A 17,095-nucleotide genomic window follows, 5' to 3' on the forward strand; every position below is an offset into this window, starting at 1 on the left:
TGTGACCATCATAATTACGTTTTTGTCGTAACTGGGCAGCTTCCAAATTAGAACGTAAAATTGGAAGAATCTTCTTCAAATTAGCAAGATAATGTTCTACTGCAGGAACGTTGCTTAAGAGGGAAGAGGATGGCATGCTATTTGGGTGAAAGCCGTAGTTCGCATAAAATGGTGAGAATTGGGATGAAGAGCTGGTAGAGTTATTATATGCGAATTCCGCGTGGGGAAGAAGTTGAAACCAATCATCTTGGAGATGGGTACAATAGCAACGTAAATACTGTTCCAAGATCTGATTAATGCGTTCCGTCTGTCCGTTTGTCTGCGGATGGTAAGCAGTAGACATACGGTGATCAATCCTTAAGGTATTACATAGAGCCTTCCAGAATTTGGAGATGAACTGGGATCCTCGATCCGAGATAATCTGAGAGGGTAGTCCATGAAGCTTAAGAATATTGTTAATGAAGGCAGATGCTGTCTCAAGAGAGGTTGGAAGATTTTTTAAAGGAATAAAGTGTGCCATCTTTGTAAGTAGATCTACGGTGACCATAATGGTGTTGGCACCATTTGATCTAGGAAGATCGACTATAAAATCCATTGACACAACCTCCCAAGGTCTATTTGGTATTGGAATAGATGCTAGAAGACCAAAAGGAGGTTTTCTTGAGAGTTTGTTAGTGGCACAAATCTCGCAGGAATTGACATAATCATGGACCATTTTAGCTAAATGGGGCCACCAGTAATGTCTTTTCACAAGATGAATCGTTTTAGTAATTCCCGGGTGGCCAGCTAATGGGGAATCATGTAGTTGTTTGAGTAATGGCAATTGTAATTGTGGAGGAACATACAATTTACCTTTGAAGGTGTATAGTCCATCTGACTCCTTTAGGACTCCTTTAGGTAGGTTAGATGTATCGTCACACATAGACTGAGAGAGTAACTGTTTGAAGGAGGTAGTTACTCCAATGAAGCGGTTTGAGGGTATGATGGAGTGTGGTGGAATTTCTGTGGTCTCATCTTCATACATGCGAGATAGAGAATCAGCCTTTAAGTTTTGTGAACCAGGCCTATAAGAAATATAGAAGTCAAATCTGTCAAAAAATAGACTCCACCTCACCTGTCGGGCGGAGAGAGTCTTGCAAGCCTTTAAATGTTGCAGATTACGGTGGTCTGTCAGTATGGTGATTGGGTATGTAGATCCCTCTAGAAGATGTCTCCAATTGGCTAAGGCATCTTTAATTGCGAGCAGTTCTTTTTCTCCAATTGGGTAGTTATTTTCTGCAGAAGTTAGAGTTCTAGAATAAAAAGCTACTGGGTGTAGGGGATCAGACAAAGTTGGTTGTTGGGAGAGTACAGCACCCAACGCGAAGTGAGAAGCGTCTACTTCCAAAGTAAAATGGAATTGGGGATTTGGTAGTTCAAGAATAGGGGCCGTCGTATAAGAAAGTTTCAGTGAATCAAACGATCTTTGTGCTTCATCTGGCCAACTGAAAGGTGTGTTTTTGCTAGTAAAAGCATTTAGAGGTTTGACAATCTCTGAGAAATTTTTGATAAACTTCCTGTAGTAATTAGAAAATCCAAGGAAGCGCTGCAAAGCCTTCCTTGAATGCGGAATAGGCCAAGAGAGAATAGATTCAACTTTGGAATGGTCCATCTGAATTCCTTCAGGAGTGATTTGATACCCGAGAAAGGAAATGGATGTCTGACTGAAAACACACTTTTCAAGCTTGACATATAAACAATGAGTTCTGAGTCTACCCAAAACCCATCTTACATGTTTAGTGTGTTCTTCGAAAGTGTCAGAAAAAATCAAAATATCATCCAGATAGATTACCACACAAATGTCTAATAAATCACGGAAAATGTCGTTGATGAAACGTTGGAAAGTTTCAGGTGCATTACACAACCCAAAAGGCATTACCAAGTACTCAAAAAGTCCATAGCGAGTCTTGAATGCAGTTTTCCACTCATCCCCTGGTCGAATCCTGATTAAATTATATGCTCCTCTGAGATCTAGTTTTGTAAAGATCTTGGAGGTTTGCAACCGTTCTATTAATTCCGGAATAAGAGGCAGGGGATAACGATTCTTTACTGTGATGTTGTTCAATGATCGATAATCTATTATAGGTCTGAGGGAACCATCTTTGTTTTTTACGAAAAACATGGCGGCACTTGTTGGGGAAGTGGAAGGTCTAATGAAACCCTTTTTTAGATTATCGTCGAGATAGTCCTTAAGATGGACCAGTTCTGGCTGAGATAATGGGTAAATTCTAGCAGTTGGAAGAGGCTTATCTGGGATAAGGTCAATGGGACAGTCATATATTCTATGAGGTGGAAGTATCTCTGCATTAGTTTTGCTGAAAACATCAGAGAAATCATGTAAATAGGTTGGAAGACCGTCACAATTCACGCTAGCTAAGAGTATGTTATGGACGGGATAGCAAGTTTCCTTACAAAAAGTAGAATCTAGAGTAATTGCAGTATCGGACCAATGGATAATTGGGTGGTGAAGATGTAACCATGGTAGGCCTAATACTATTGGAAATAAAGGTGATGGAATGACGTCAAAAACCAAGGTCTCAGTATGGGCATTACCACAAGTAACCAACAGGGGTACAGTTTGAGTTTGGACTGGGCCAAAAGAGGAAGTAGAGCCATCAATGAAAGTGACAGACAAAGGGGTTTGCTTTACCACACAAGGGATTTTATTTAAATTAACAAAACGTAAATCAATAAAGTTGCCACAGGCACCAGTGTCGATCATCGCATCAATGGTTGTCCTATCTTGGTCCCACTGTAAGGTAAGGGTGAGATATATATAGTTATTAGTGGTAGATCCAGATGTAGTACTAATTACATTGAATTTACTAATGTTAAAGTTATTACCTTCAGACCTATTCTTTAGGATTGGGCAAGAAGACACCATGTGGTCAGGGGCGGAACAATAAAGACAGAGATTTTGTGCTCTTCTTCTTTGTTTCTCAGCTGGAGATAATGGGCCTTTAATTGTACCAACTTCCATAGGAACTTCCTTTGGGGGGGATCTGGACCTCCTAAAAGGTGTAGGTTGATAGAAAAAGGCACGTTCAGCCTTCCTTTCTCTGAGTCGGCGATCAATAGAGAGAGAGAGATGCATAAGATCCTCTAAGGAAGCAGGAATTTCAACACGAGCAAGTTCATCTTTCATAGACTCAGACAGCCCAAGACGAAATTGATTTCTGAGGGCTATATCCGTCCACAAAGTGTCACGACACCAGCACTTGAACTCTGAAATATAGTCCTCAACAGGTCTTTTGCCTTGCTTAAGGTTCCGGATAGTATTTTCTGCTGTTAATTGTTTGTTAGGGTCCTCGTAGAGAAGAGACATCTCATCTATGAAGGTGTTAAAAGCACCTAGAAGATCACCGTGCTCATCTACATAGGCATCAGCCCAAACTCTTGGTTCTCCTTTAAGGTATGAGATTAAAGTCAGAATTCTGACTCTGTCAGAGTAGTAGGTCCGGGGGCGTAACTCAAACATAAGACGACAAGAACTAATAAATTGGCGGAAATTTTTTCTTTCACCTGAAAAAGGTTCCGGAGGGCAGACCTTGGGTTCAGGTCGCTCCCTAGGTTGAGGAAAATTTTGATTACGGAGAACCTCATTCTCTAAACGGAGATCAGTCAAATTATTGGTGAGGGTGTCCACTCACTGTGATAGTTCCACTAAATGGTTTGCTAGCTCCGCTGGATCCATTAATTTTTAAAGAGGTTCCGCTATTATGTAACACTCCTACTATGTTTGTTAAATTGATTGAATTGGATCTCAGCTGCGGAGGTTTCTCAGATATAAACCACTACCACACTCTTTTATATGGTCAAAGAGTTTAGGGTTAAATTCATCACAACCTCAGTTTAGAGAAACAAGATAATCAAGGAGCTTATAAGTTCAAACCGTAGCATATACTCATGAAACAAATTAAATGAATCTTCTATTAAATACAGACTGAACTTCCTTAGTATATGTTTAAATGGATAGATTACTTTATAGACATGGACCAGTGCATGAATAAGGTAACAGTCTCTGATGTGTGATAATATAATGAGGCAGCTGTAATACAATGTGGATCTCAGTGCATAGATATTGGAGTCATACCAGGCAACATTAGAGTTAATAAGCAGAAGTCCTATAGATGAGTATTATAGCAAGTCAGGTTAGTACTGTTATGATCATGCACTGAATACTTGCGGTTCTGTAGTAAATTTTAGGTAGGTATGGATGTCCAAGGAAGTCTGTAGTTGTAGGTAGTGAGAAGAGCCTGGCTGAGATGATCTCCTGGAGCATGGAACAATCCCTGGAGAGCTGAAGGCGAAATGGGAGGTGGAGGAGATGTATCCTCAGAAGGAGGAAGGGGTCCGGCTGCAGCAAGTCCAGGCGTGATGGCTGTGAGTCCCAGGTGACGGCAGGGGTCCAACAAAATAGCGGAACACCCTGCCGTCCGTGTAGCCAGTTTAAATAGCCCGCACAGCGCGGGAATGAAGCCGACACGCTGGACGCACTTCCGCGTTCCAGCGTGGAACGCAAGCAGGGCGCATCGGAAGTGACGTCGGCGAAATCGAGAGAGGAGCGCAGCTGTGGGGTTTAAGCAAGGCTGCGCTCGTCTCACAGAGGATAACGCCAGTGGCGTTACACCTTATTCTCCATTCATAGTCTGAGCTAATAAAATTCACAAACATAAGAATAAATCAGTCAGCATTTAACCCTTTGGGTTGTATAGTGTCCAACTCAGCTATCCATTTAACCTCCCTGTTTTTCAACTGTAGTTCCCTGTTGCTACCCCACCCAGAACTACTATAGTTTCTATATATGGGAGCAAAAGGTAAAGCTCCCTAAAGTATTACTAAACCCAGGACCCTGCATTCAGTTTATTTGGTCTCCCACGGTACACAGAACATGGAAATGCAATAATTTTATTAAATATAAACTGCTAAATACCTTTTCTCATAAGCAGTTATACATCTTTCACACTGAGTCACGGGCCGAGTTTACCGTCATTATAGCGGCACTATTCGGCCACTAGCCGGGCACTTTTAACCCCCGCTAGTGGCCGAGGAAAGGTTTAAATGCACCCTAAAAAACACTGCTGCCTAAGCACTTTGCAGGCGATTCGGCAGTGGTGCCTATTCATTTTAATGGGAAGGGGCAGTTTAGGATTTCCTCCACCGCCCCAAAGATGCTACTTGCAGGACTTTTTTTAATGTCCTGCCAGCAAAGCGCCCCAGTGTGAAAGCACCCAGGCTTTTATACTGGGGCTGCAGGGGAGGAGTTTTTCAGTCGATTTACAGGTGCTATTTTTAGCCCTTTAGTGCCTGAAAATGCCTCAGTGTGAAAGGGGTCTTAGGGCAATCTTGTGACTTTTATCAGTATCCAGCCCAGCACTGGTTAAAGCTTGTAGGAGGAGTTTTCTAAATGTCATATTAGACTGCAAGCCTCCTGACCCTCTGTCTGGACAGTGCTAATTGGCCCTGTGCTGATCACATCCACTCTCCCAGGAAAAAATCCTCTCTAGCAATGACTCCATGGACTCTATTATCAGGAAATTATCAGGAAGTTATCAAACTGCTTTTTTTCACAATGCAGAGGATGAAACCCTTAGGTTCCACACTAGTGTAACAAGCACGCTTTACTGCATATACAGAATGATTGTTCTGTTGTGGGTTTAGTTATACTTTAACTGAGTTAAATTCATTAAATTCATTAAATTCATTAAATTGCAGGTGAGAGCTCCCTACGTCATTAGATAACAATGTAAATATATGTCAATGGTATGTGAAAGTATTATATAGATTATGTATTAGTAGAAAGAAATGGTGACTAGTTTATGGAGGTGAAAGATTGGACTGAGTGTTAATTATGGTTGAAGTTGAAATAAGAAAAGTAAATGCAAGAGGATACATTTAAATCACAAACAGTGACAAATGTAATGTAATTTAACATGTAAGAAAAATGTGTAATAAAGAGTGTTAAAAAAAAGGAAAAAAATAAAAAAACAATGTTAATATATATATGTAATATAAATCAATCAGGCCTGTTCATTTATTTGTACTACAGTGCTGTGCTTTGTGGAACATGCATCTTTGCATATTGCAAAATACATATTGGGTTTGTGTTCACAGAAATTATTGGTAACAAAGTAAAATGCACAGGCAGTGCATTTTACCTAACAGTGGCACATGATCAGCAACCAGAGATTATTTTTAAGTGGGGAACTTGCAATACACATGTAGGGAAATGCAATTTGATGTGCGTAACAAATGCATGTCAACACACAAAAAAAAAGTGATTTGTAATAATGTCCGTAAAAATTCACAAAAAAACTCCATCAAACAAATTACACACGTATTTTGGCAGGTACAAAACGATTTATATATGTATTTTAATATTATATAATATTATATTTTGTATAATTTATTTTATTTTTGGATTAAAGTGGAAAATCTCTCTGAACCTAACCAAGCCACTCTTTTTCCTGTTGTATAAAGCATTCATGTAAATGAACTGGGTACAGAGAAAACACAATGACAATATTGCATTTATTCATACATGAGTTTTCTTATAGCAGAATATTTGTGAGGAATAAAGCCATTTTGTTACATGTGTTCTTATCTTTTCTTCAATAAAGGTTACTACACATGTGTTGAGGTCGTCTTTACATTGAGAAGACAGGTGGGCTTCTATATGATGGGCGTCTATGCTCCAACTCTGCTAATTGTTGTCCTGTCCTGGCTATCTTTTTGGATCAATCCCGATGCCAGTGCTGCCAGGGTACCATTAGGTAACCAATATTGGTTGAGTTTGTGTGTGTTAGAAAACATTTTGTTGGCTGTTACTTTGAAAGTTATTACCATGATTTTGTCAGAGGCGATCCATGTTACTCATGCTTACCATCTATTTGTTGTTATGTCAGTTACACAGTTTGCTATGGCATTTTTCATTTGGAACAAGAGTTCATTCTAAAAGTGTCAATCCACCAAAAAGTGTTATTTCAGTTTTTAAAAATCTTGGAGAGTAAAGTTTATTTTTGCCATCGTTGTCCCATTGGGGAGATTTACCTTCACTTCCTGTCCCATAGAAAAACAAGAATTTAGAGGATATCTCTGCAAATTTAAGGAATCTCTTGGGGACCCCCACGTCACCAGAACTAGTGTCCCCATTAGATTGTCTCCCCTCTATTACTTTCTAGAGACAACCCAAAATATGGAATTTTACTTTTGCTTTCATTTTCAATGATAATCGTCAACAGGACCAATAGGGAGGGTGAATCTCCCTCACGGAGGCACAGACAGCAATAAAAAGTAACAGGTGTTATAGTCCAAGTCCCCTCTACCCAAAACTAAATAACAAAAAAAAAGGTTTTGCCTTTAGTTATACTTTAAACAACCTAGCAGTTCCTTAGATCTCTCATGGGGTATACATACGAGATCTCCATGCAACTGGGTCTGAGGACCTGCTGTAGTCATTACGAGAGGGGACTGAATCTTCTGCCTTGTTTTTGTATTACTTTTGTAATACGAAAAATGCAACAGAAGTTGTTAGAATACCAAAGGTGAACGGGAACACACAAAACTCCCAGGTTGACAGAACTAGAGACAGAAATTATGTTAGGGAGATCTTGCTGATATAAAGTTCTAGACATATATAAAACCAGTGGACGACTCGGCCCACAGCTAAAATATTTGTATCCACAATAAGTAAAGCTCAAACAAATCTGCTGGTACATTTTATTATACCATTACTTGCAAAATAATTCATAATATACAGTATATTAATATGCAGGGCCAATTATTCCTACTGGCTTGCTCCATGCCATTGTCTATAATTTGTACTTGTGTTATTACTAGTTCAGTATACTATTGGCCTTATACTGCGTGGTCAAAATTATACTTGGTATGTTTACCCTCACAAATCCCTAACTAAGCAATTAACTATTTTTTTTTTGTAAGTATATGGAAATGGTGTAAATGTTGTAAGTAATAATTGCTGTACTTCACATTATTTCCATTAAGGGGTTTATTTTTTCCCCTTTGACAAACCTCCTCTCATCCTAAACAGTTGTTTAAATTTTGATTCATCAGCAAGCTGAGTTACCCACTGGCTTCCTATATGTCTCTGTCAATTACAGCAGTGAAACCTATACACCTGATAAACAAGTTATTAGTTCCTGTAGCCAATATAAAAGGGTTTTACACCCCCTATAGTTTGTTTTCATTCATTTTACAGCAAAGAATATCCAACAGGAATCATGAAAGTAGAGGCAAGAGCAGACGATTCTTGCATTATATTGGACATAAAACAATGAAAGGTATTCAGGGCTGAAAAAATATATTTTACAGAAAAAAAGCATAAATGAAAATTGCAAGCCAGCACTAAGGATGAATTCATAAATAAATCCCAAAACAAATATACAATAGAACAGTGCAGCGCAAAAAAAAATTATTGAATAAAATCACTAAAAAACTCAAATCCATAAACAGAAACAAAAAAAGTCCATGTGTAAGAGATGAAAGGTTCAATTGATTCTCAGCATGCAGTGCAGGTAAATAAGTGACCAAAGAAAAATCCTCCACCGTGCATAAGATGGCCTCCCACCTCACATATTCGACCTTAAACGGTCAAAAGGCATATAACTCAATCAAGGGATCCTGATTTAACACGTCATGCGGATGAATGATGGCTCAGTGTGCATCACAAATGACCTCAAATCCTGCAGTTATACTCCACCATAGAGGAACAGAAGAAAGGAAATCTAGTGCTCTCTGTATTAACAGTTTATTGCAGTAAAAAACATATAAAACGACTCACATGCTAAGGCACTCTAACCACGAGTGCCAGCTGATAAGGTGTGCAGCATATCCATGCAAAGGTAAACAGACCAGCTGTGATCGCGGGTGACGTCCTATGTGACTCCTCCCCCGTACGCGCTACATCCTATGGGCGGGACTTCTTCAGCGTGGGGCAGGAAGACGCACAGACGTCCCGCTGGTAATGGCTTAAAAGGTGTCATGGTAACCCATCAGTCAGTCAATCGGACCCTACGTAAGATATGGCAAATCATGGCTCACATAATCATGTAAGATAAACATCTTAAATAGCAAAAGGGCAACCGATCGTTGAATAGGATTGCCAAAATGAATAAAAAAAGAGGCACAAATATTAAATTGCATACAGACTGGTCATTGACTGCATAGAAAGATAAAAAACGGGGAAGAAAAGGAAGAAACTTCCGCCAATATATCATAATGATATTGAATATTTCTAAAAGCAAATTTATATGGGTACTAAATATCTACTAAGAAATAAAAAGGGAACAACAAGTTAACCCCTTAATTAAGAAATATAGGACTTCATCCACGATCACCATTAGTACAGTAAAATATAAAACATACACATTTAATATTACAAATACATAAAAAAAAATGTTTAAATATATATACATATGAAATTATGCACAAAGAATAATCAATGAGAAAAATAGAATATAAAACATAAAGATTGTTAATTATATAATAAATAAAAAATAAAAATCTTTTATTTATTAGAAATAAAGCAATTTTAATCAAAGTCAACGTGTTGGCCATATCGTTCGGAGCCATTACCAGCGGGACGTCTGCGTGTCTTTCTCTCCCACGCTGAAGAAGTCCCGCCCATAGGACCTGTCGCGTATGGGGGGAGGAGTCATGTAGGACGTCACCCGCGATCACCGCTGGTCTGTTTACCTTTGCATGGATATGCTGCACGCCTTATCAGCTGTCACTTGTGGTTAGAGTGCCTTAGCATGTGAGTCATTTTATATGTTTTTTACCGCAATAAACTGTTAATACAGAGAGCACTAGATTTCCTTTCTTCTGTTCCTCTATGGTGGAGTATAACTGCAGGATTTGAGGTCATTTGTGATGCACACTGAGCCATCATTCATCCGCTTAACGTGTTAAATCAGGATCCCTTGGTTGAGTTATATGCCTTATGACCTTTTAAGGTCGAATATGTGAGGTGAGAGGCCATCTTATGCACGGTGGAGGATTTTTCTTTGGTCACTTATTTACCTGCACTGCATGCTGAGAATCAATTGAACCTTTCATCACTTACACATGGACTTTATTTGTTATTGTTTATGGATTTGAGTTTTTTAGTGATTTTATTTAATAATTTGTTTTGCACTGCACTGTTCTATTGTATATTATATTGGACATACCTCCCAACTTTTTAAGATGGGATTGAGGGACACCTACTAGCAAAAATATGTATGCATAGGACAAACCACTGCCATGCCCCTTTAAAGGAGAATTATACAGGCTCTCCTCACTTAACGACCAGGTCGTTAAAGGAATTGGTTGTTAAATGAGGAGTCACAAGTAATCAATATTTTAAACATAACTACTGTACTGTCTAAACACAAAACTCCAGCTCAATAAAGTTGTTTTAATTTGCATAAGTACAGAACACAATGAAAATTCTGTATTGTACTGTACCATACAATGATGTACAGCGTTTCGTTCGGGTGGGGAGAGCTGGTCGTAAGTCCAAGCGGTCGTTAAACAGGTAAGTCATTAAACGAGGAGTATCTGTACAAAAAAAAATATTAGTTAAACCCACAAGTGTTTTTTTCCCCACAACTATTCCTTTATATTGGATTATGAAATTTACAAATGCAGCAATTAAGAAAATGGATGAAAGGTTTAGCACTGGGAGACACTTTTTGAAAGATAAAAGATGCATTTTATATATAACTATATAGATCAGACCAAAATGAGGGACAAATGAGGAGGAAAGAGGGACAGAGAGTGACTTTGTTCCAAATCAGGGACAGTCCCTCGAAATCAGGGACAGTTGAGAGCTATGTATTAGATGTTATTATGACATGTAAGAAACCTGTGGGTATGCTTTCTGGAGTGGAATATAATTCTGTGGCAATATTTCAGAACTTTTGCAAGAGAAGTACATTAGTTACCTTATTGTGCTAATGAATGCGGAGCCCTTACATGACCTTTCTGTGCTCTGAGAAACTTTTCATTACCATCATTTTTAGAATAGTAATCCTAATTAGTGTCCGTCATTAGGGGTCATTGGTGTCCCCTGGTAGATGTTGCTTCTCCTTGAAAATCTGCAGCAGCATTGTTGTTACATCTTTTAAAAAACAATCAAATTATGCACAACAAGGTAAAAAATTGTATTCTTACTGATCATTTTACATGATACATTTTGCTAAAAAAAAATTATAATCATTGCTCTGCATATTATGCTAAGATTTACAAGTCATCTCATATATGTAACTCTGCATTTCATATGTCCTGATCTCATTTTTCATTCTCAGATCGATGTTTCATTATGTCGGTAAAACATTCTCATCTGTATGTATGACATGGGTTCATTGGATGGTGCCAGAGAATTATCCAATCATATGGTCATCACATTTCATTAAGGAGTGTCATTCAACTGTAAGAACTATACTGTCATGTCTGCTCTGTTATTCAGCGTTATTTTTTATTTTTTGTTCACATGTGTGTGCACATTAGGTTGGACTTCCAATTATGTAAATTGTTTTCAAGATTTCAGTTACTGTAAAATACTAGCTGTGTTAAAGTAATTTTATTTAGGACACAAATCCTAGTAATGCTTTTTATTTTAGCCATCTACAGTAAAAACCTTATTTTTGACTAATTGATGTCATAATTGTTTCTCAGTGCTTCCTTATGCAATGCAGGCATATCATGGCTGGTGGGAGGGGCCAGCAGGGTGCTGTATCTAGATTCCTGAAAACATCACAGCACCCTGCCCCAGTACTCCTTTCAAGAGCCTTAAAGTGTTACTAAAGTCCCAAAAAAATCATTAAAATTAAACATGTTATACTCACCTGCTCTGGTATTGCACAGAGCGGACCTGATCCTCCTCTTCTTGGGTTCCCCGGTGGCGAATCTGGCTCCTCCTCTTCTTCGTGTGTCCCCATAGTAAGTTGCTTGCTATAGAGGCAACAGTGTCTGCATGAGTCATGCCTTCACTTCCTCCTTACTGCATTTAATTGACAGCAGCATGAGCCAATGGATCCTGTTGCTGCTCGAGTGCTGTGTGAAAAGAAAGAGAGGGAAGAATAGATGCAGCCATGCACAGCGGTGGATCTTATCTCCCCTTTTTTCCCTTTTACACAGGAAAGGGGAGCAGTGAAATAGATTTTTTTTTTATCTTAAAGTAAAGAATGCATTAAGGTAAAACACATTTTTAGCTTGAGTATCACTTTAAGCCGTGATGCAAAACAGTGGGCTGGCTTTTAAGAGGAGGGAATTTTCACACTGATACGTGTGCAAAGATCACAAAATTTGAACATTCAGTGTCCCATGCGTCATGCTAAGTTTTCATTTATTTTAAGGTAAATACCTATTAAGACGCAATGATGTAATCCACCCATAGTGCTTCTCACAGGATCAGCACTTGAAGGAGTAATGTATTTCATTTAAACTTAAAAACAAATCCCCTTCTCCACTTTCAGGTTTCTGCATGAATGGCTTACTGGGCAGGTTGGAGTCCCTTTACCCATGGCAAAGGGACAGCAACATTATGTATGAAAACATAATATAGGTTGCAACAAACTCAGTTACCTCTTCCATATTCATATCCTAAATTGTGTCTCCTTTTATTTCCCTAGGTATATTTTCAGTTCTGAGCTTGGCGTCTGAATGTACTACCCTAGCCCAAGAGCTGCCAAAGGTGTCATATGTGAAAGCAATTGACGTGTGGCTAATCACGTGCCTCCTCTTTGGCTTTGCCTCTCTTGTCCAGTATGCTGTAGTGCAGGTCTTCATGAACAGCCCAAAGAGAATTGAAGCAGAGAAAGCCAAAATTGCAAAGGCTGAACAAGCTGAAAAGGGACCCAACGCAACAAAAAAGAATACGGTCAATGGGACGGGTACACCAGTCCATATCAGCACATTACAAGTATGTCTTCCTCCTGCATCATTATTACATTATGATTACAGATGCTCATATTAGTATAGGTAAAATGACCATGTGATCAATTAAGGGTCAAAGAATAGTCTATTGGTTTCTTTTTGGGTTTTACGGGAAATTGTAGAACTAGATTATTGGAGGACTCCTCAATTCAATACACTTCAAACGCTGCTTGCTGCACTCCACACATTGTTCCACAGAATCTCTATGCTGACGGTTACCTGTACTCCTTTCAGCAATCGGTTACCTCCTGCTGATATCCACCAGGCCCTTCCTAGTGAGGGAGATGTAGACTCAAACCTCCATAAGCTGGACTGTACCACCAACTTCCTCCTGGCTCTCTCCAATGAGTTTCCCCAGACCCCATTTGATCTTTGGTTTTCAGCTTGAGAATAAGCCTAGCTGGGACCTCTGTGTCTTTCTAACAGATACCTCTAGAAAGCAGCCCAAGGGGCACATTGGGTCTCCTCCAGCAGGACTGGGAAGTATGACTGTGGGGTATGGGAAGGGGGCAGAGGACAGAGAATTTCAGCAATGACAGGAGATACTTTGGATTGAAGTACCATCCATTGAGTTGATTTTTTAATAACTGTTTTACCTAAACTTAGGCATATAGTTGTACTTGTTTTATCTGCCAAAGGATTTGTATTTCTGTTCATCCAGTTCTGAAATTTACACAGCTAAGCCACACAGCACCACTCTGACAGGACAAGAGACCTATTTTTCCAATGCAGCAGTTTAGAAACACTTACAGGTCTCATCCCTCCCTCAGTCTGTGATCAGACAGTGAAATGAGGAACAAAACGTTTTCCCCGTCACTCGGTACAATTCTCCTGTCAGCTTGTCCCTTATGCTCAATTCGTCTGATGAAAACCGATGGACCGTTTTCATCGGACGAACCAATCGTGTGTGGGCCCCATCGTTTTTTTTTCCCATCAGTGAAAAAACGTAGAACCTGTTTTAAAATTATCTGATGGTTAAAAAAACGATAGTAAAAACCGATCGTCTGTGGGCAAGTCCATCGGTTAAAAATCCACGCATGCTCAGAATCAAGTCGATGCATGCTTGGAAGCATTGAACTTCATTTTTCTCAGCACGTCGTAGTGTTTTACGTCACCGTGTTCTGACACGATCGTTTTTTTTAACTGATGGTGTGTAGGCAAGACTGATGAAAGTCAGCTTCATCGGATATCTGATGAAAAAATCCATCGGTCCGTTTTCATCGGATGAACCGATCGTGTGTACAGGGCATAACACTTTAGAACAACTGATTGGCTTCTTGCTTATATTTTTAAAAATACATTTAATTATGTGTTCATGAATACAGAGCTGCATTAATATGTACCTATTTTTTATCTGCCTGTAATTCACATATGTCCATCCCCTTAGTTGTGCTTTACTTACCTGCACTTTAATATCACATGACCTTTTTGAATTCCAGTTATTATTAACATTTTTCCATTTGCATAAACAAATGCATTTTTATCACAATATTGTATACTACTTTTTGGTGAACTTTATATTATTTTCCAATATATCTAGAGGCTTTTTCTTTTTAACGTAAGCAAAAGTTTATGCTTCCCAGTGGGTATATTCTGGTATTGACGTAACATTTGCAGCTTGATGTTTATTTTATATATTCCTAGATCAATAATTCATCTGGCTGTTTATTATTCCCAGGTTGGAGAAACAAGATGCAAAAAAGTCTGCACGTCTAAATCTGATCTGAGATCCAATGACTTTAGCATCGTTGGAAGCTTGCCTAGAGATTTTGAATTGTCCAATTATGACTGTTATGGAAAACCAATTGAAGTCCTCAATGGCCTGGGAAAATCCCAAGCCAAAATTAACAAAAAGCCTCCTCCTGCCAAGCCAGTGATTCCATCGGAAGCCAAACGGATCGACCTGTACTCAAGAGCATTGTTTCCATTCAGCTTCTTGTTCTTTAATGTCATATATTGGCTTGTATATTTATGATAGCATCAGTTTTCACTCTAAGTTCACTAAACAAGCCATCATTTTTTTCACCCCCCTTAAGGCCAACCAGTGATCTTGTCTACATTTGCAGAGCGATATCCTACATTGTAGATGCCATGCAACTGTAATATTAATTGGCTTTTTTTAAATGGAAGCATGACACTGCAATGTCTGTGCTTAAACTGATGTACATAGGTGTAAAGTCAACACTCAGCTATATACACAGTTATGAGTAACGCTTACATAAATCCCCCAACCTCTACCGTTTTCATATGAAAAGTTATGAAATGCTTATAAAGAAAATTGTGCACGTTGAGCCTCATTCAAATCATATATGTAGTATTTAAAGGTCAATTCTAATTATTTTCAAATGAAAAAATAAAAATATATATATATATGTATATGTTTGGATAGCACTTTGTCCGAACAAATATGTACAGTTCTTCATATAATATATATATATATACTGAATTCGTAATTAAACAATAGAGTTCAAAAAAGCTCTTATCAATGTGTAAGATAACTGATCAAAGACTATTTTTTGTAAAATGATCTATTTAAGAAGTTGCGCTGTATTCTTTGCGTGAGCTATAATTAATGTGTTAAAAAAAATATTAAAAACTGTAAATTAAATATTGTCTCAAGTATGCTAATCCAAAACCTAAGTTTTTAAACAATGTAACATTTTAGCTAATAAGTGTAAATGTATCTCACTATCTCACTGATGTGTCAGGGGCCTCTTGCGCTTCCATTTGAGGTATGGCAACCAACAGCATTTGAAGAGTTCAGATAGACAGGTGAAAGTGACTTATCATGCACACAGTACAGGTCTAGTTCATCTCTAGAAATCTCCATGATGAAGCCCCAGGGACAGGGCGAAACATGTTGGGGACGTGGCCTGGATGAATTGAGCGGAGGCTGCTTTTACCTACTAACCACTCGGGCCAGGTGAGGTTTGCAGCGACCGGGCTATCTCTTCCTATTTATGCAGGTCTAGATCATCTCATAGACACTTGTGGTGACGCATTATCATGATACATATGCAGATTTTTTTAGGCAAACTTTTTATGTGTGTTTTAAAAACAGTACAACATGCTGCATTTTTTTTGCAAGTGAGCATACTGAAATGCATATAAACACACATGAACGCAACACAAAAACATAAAATAAAGAAAAGGCTTAAAACGCACTAACTATTTTTTTCCTCAGTATTGGCCCATGCGTATTGTTCTACATATTTTTGGTAAAAAAAAAAATCGCAATAAGCGTATATTGATTGGTTTGCGCAAAAGTTATAGCAGATACAAAATAGGCGATAGATTTATAGCATTTTTTTTTTATTTTTTTTACTAGTAATGGTGGCGATCTGCGATTTTTATCGTGACTGCAATATTGCGGCGGACACACCGGACAATTTTAACACTATTTTGGGACCATTCACATATATACAGCGAACAGTGCTATAAATATGCACTGATTACTGTGTAAATGTGACTGGCAGGGAAGGGGTTAACCACTAGGGGGCAATCAAGGGGTTAAATGTGTACCCTAGTGAGTGATTCTAACTGTAGGGGGAGGGGACTGACTGGGGGAGGTGACGATCTATGTCCCTATGTACAAGGGACACAGCATCGGTCTCCTCTCCCTGACAGGACTTGGATCTCTTTGTTTACACACACAGATCCACGGTCCTGCTTAGTTACTGGGCAATCGCGGGTGCCCGGCGGACATCGCGGCCGTGGGGCACGCGCATAGGGTTCCCAGTAGTGGCTCGGCAAGGCGAGGACGTCATATGACGTCCTCCCAGAACTAAAGCATTATCGTGCCGCCGTCAATTGACAGCGGCCGGTAGTAAAGTGGTTAAAGTCACCCTATGACTTTAATGAAAGAATGTATTAACTAACACTGGACATTATTGACAGCGCTGGTGCAAGGATTTTATACACTCTAGGCGAAACCTCATTTTGCCGCTCCCATTGGCTCAACCCTGACTCCACCCCCTTTGCCCTGCTCATGTAACAGAAGGCGCCACTATACAGGAAGCATTGACCCTGCTTCCTCTAGCACTGGCTCCAGTGCTGCGCTGCACCTCTAATTACACTACCGGTCGGACTGAGTTAGTTGCATGCTACATCCTGCAGA

General features: G+C 39.1%; 1 protein-coding gene across 1 annotated transcript in view; it reads left to right on the forward strand.

Moving 5' to 3' along the window:
- The window catches only part of GLRB (glycine receptor beta), a 199,423-nt gene extending 183,837 nt beyond the window's left edge, over window positions 1-15,586 (forward strand). Inside the window, exons 8-10 of the mRNA XM_040332238.1 lie at window positions 6,660-6,812; window positions 12,675-12,964; window positions 14,657-15,586. Coding sequence (XP_040188172.1) covers window positions 6,660-6,812; window positions 12,675-12,964; window positions 14,657-14,953 — 740 coding nt within the window. The 3' untranslated portion in view covers window positions 14,954-15,586. The remainder of the gene's footprint in view (window positions 1-6,659; window positions 6,813-12,674; window positions 12,965-14,656) is intronic.
- Window positions 15,587-17,095: the final 1,509 nt, after the last annotated feature.

The sequence above is a fragment of the Rana temporaria genome, chromosome 1 (assembly GCF_905171775.1).
Source record: "Rana temporaria chromosome 1, aRanTem1.1, whole genome shotgun sequence".
In the NCBI taxonomy this organism is placed as follows: Eukaryota; Metazoa; Chordata; class Amphibia; order Anura; family Ranidae; genus Rana; species Rana temporaria.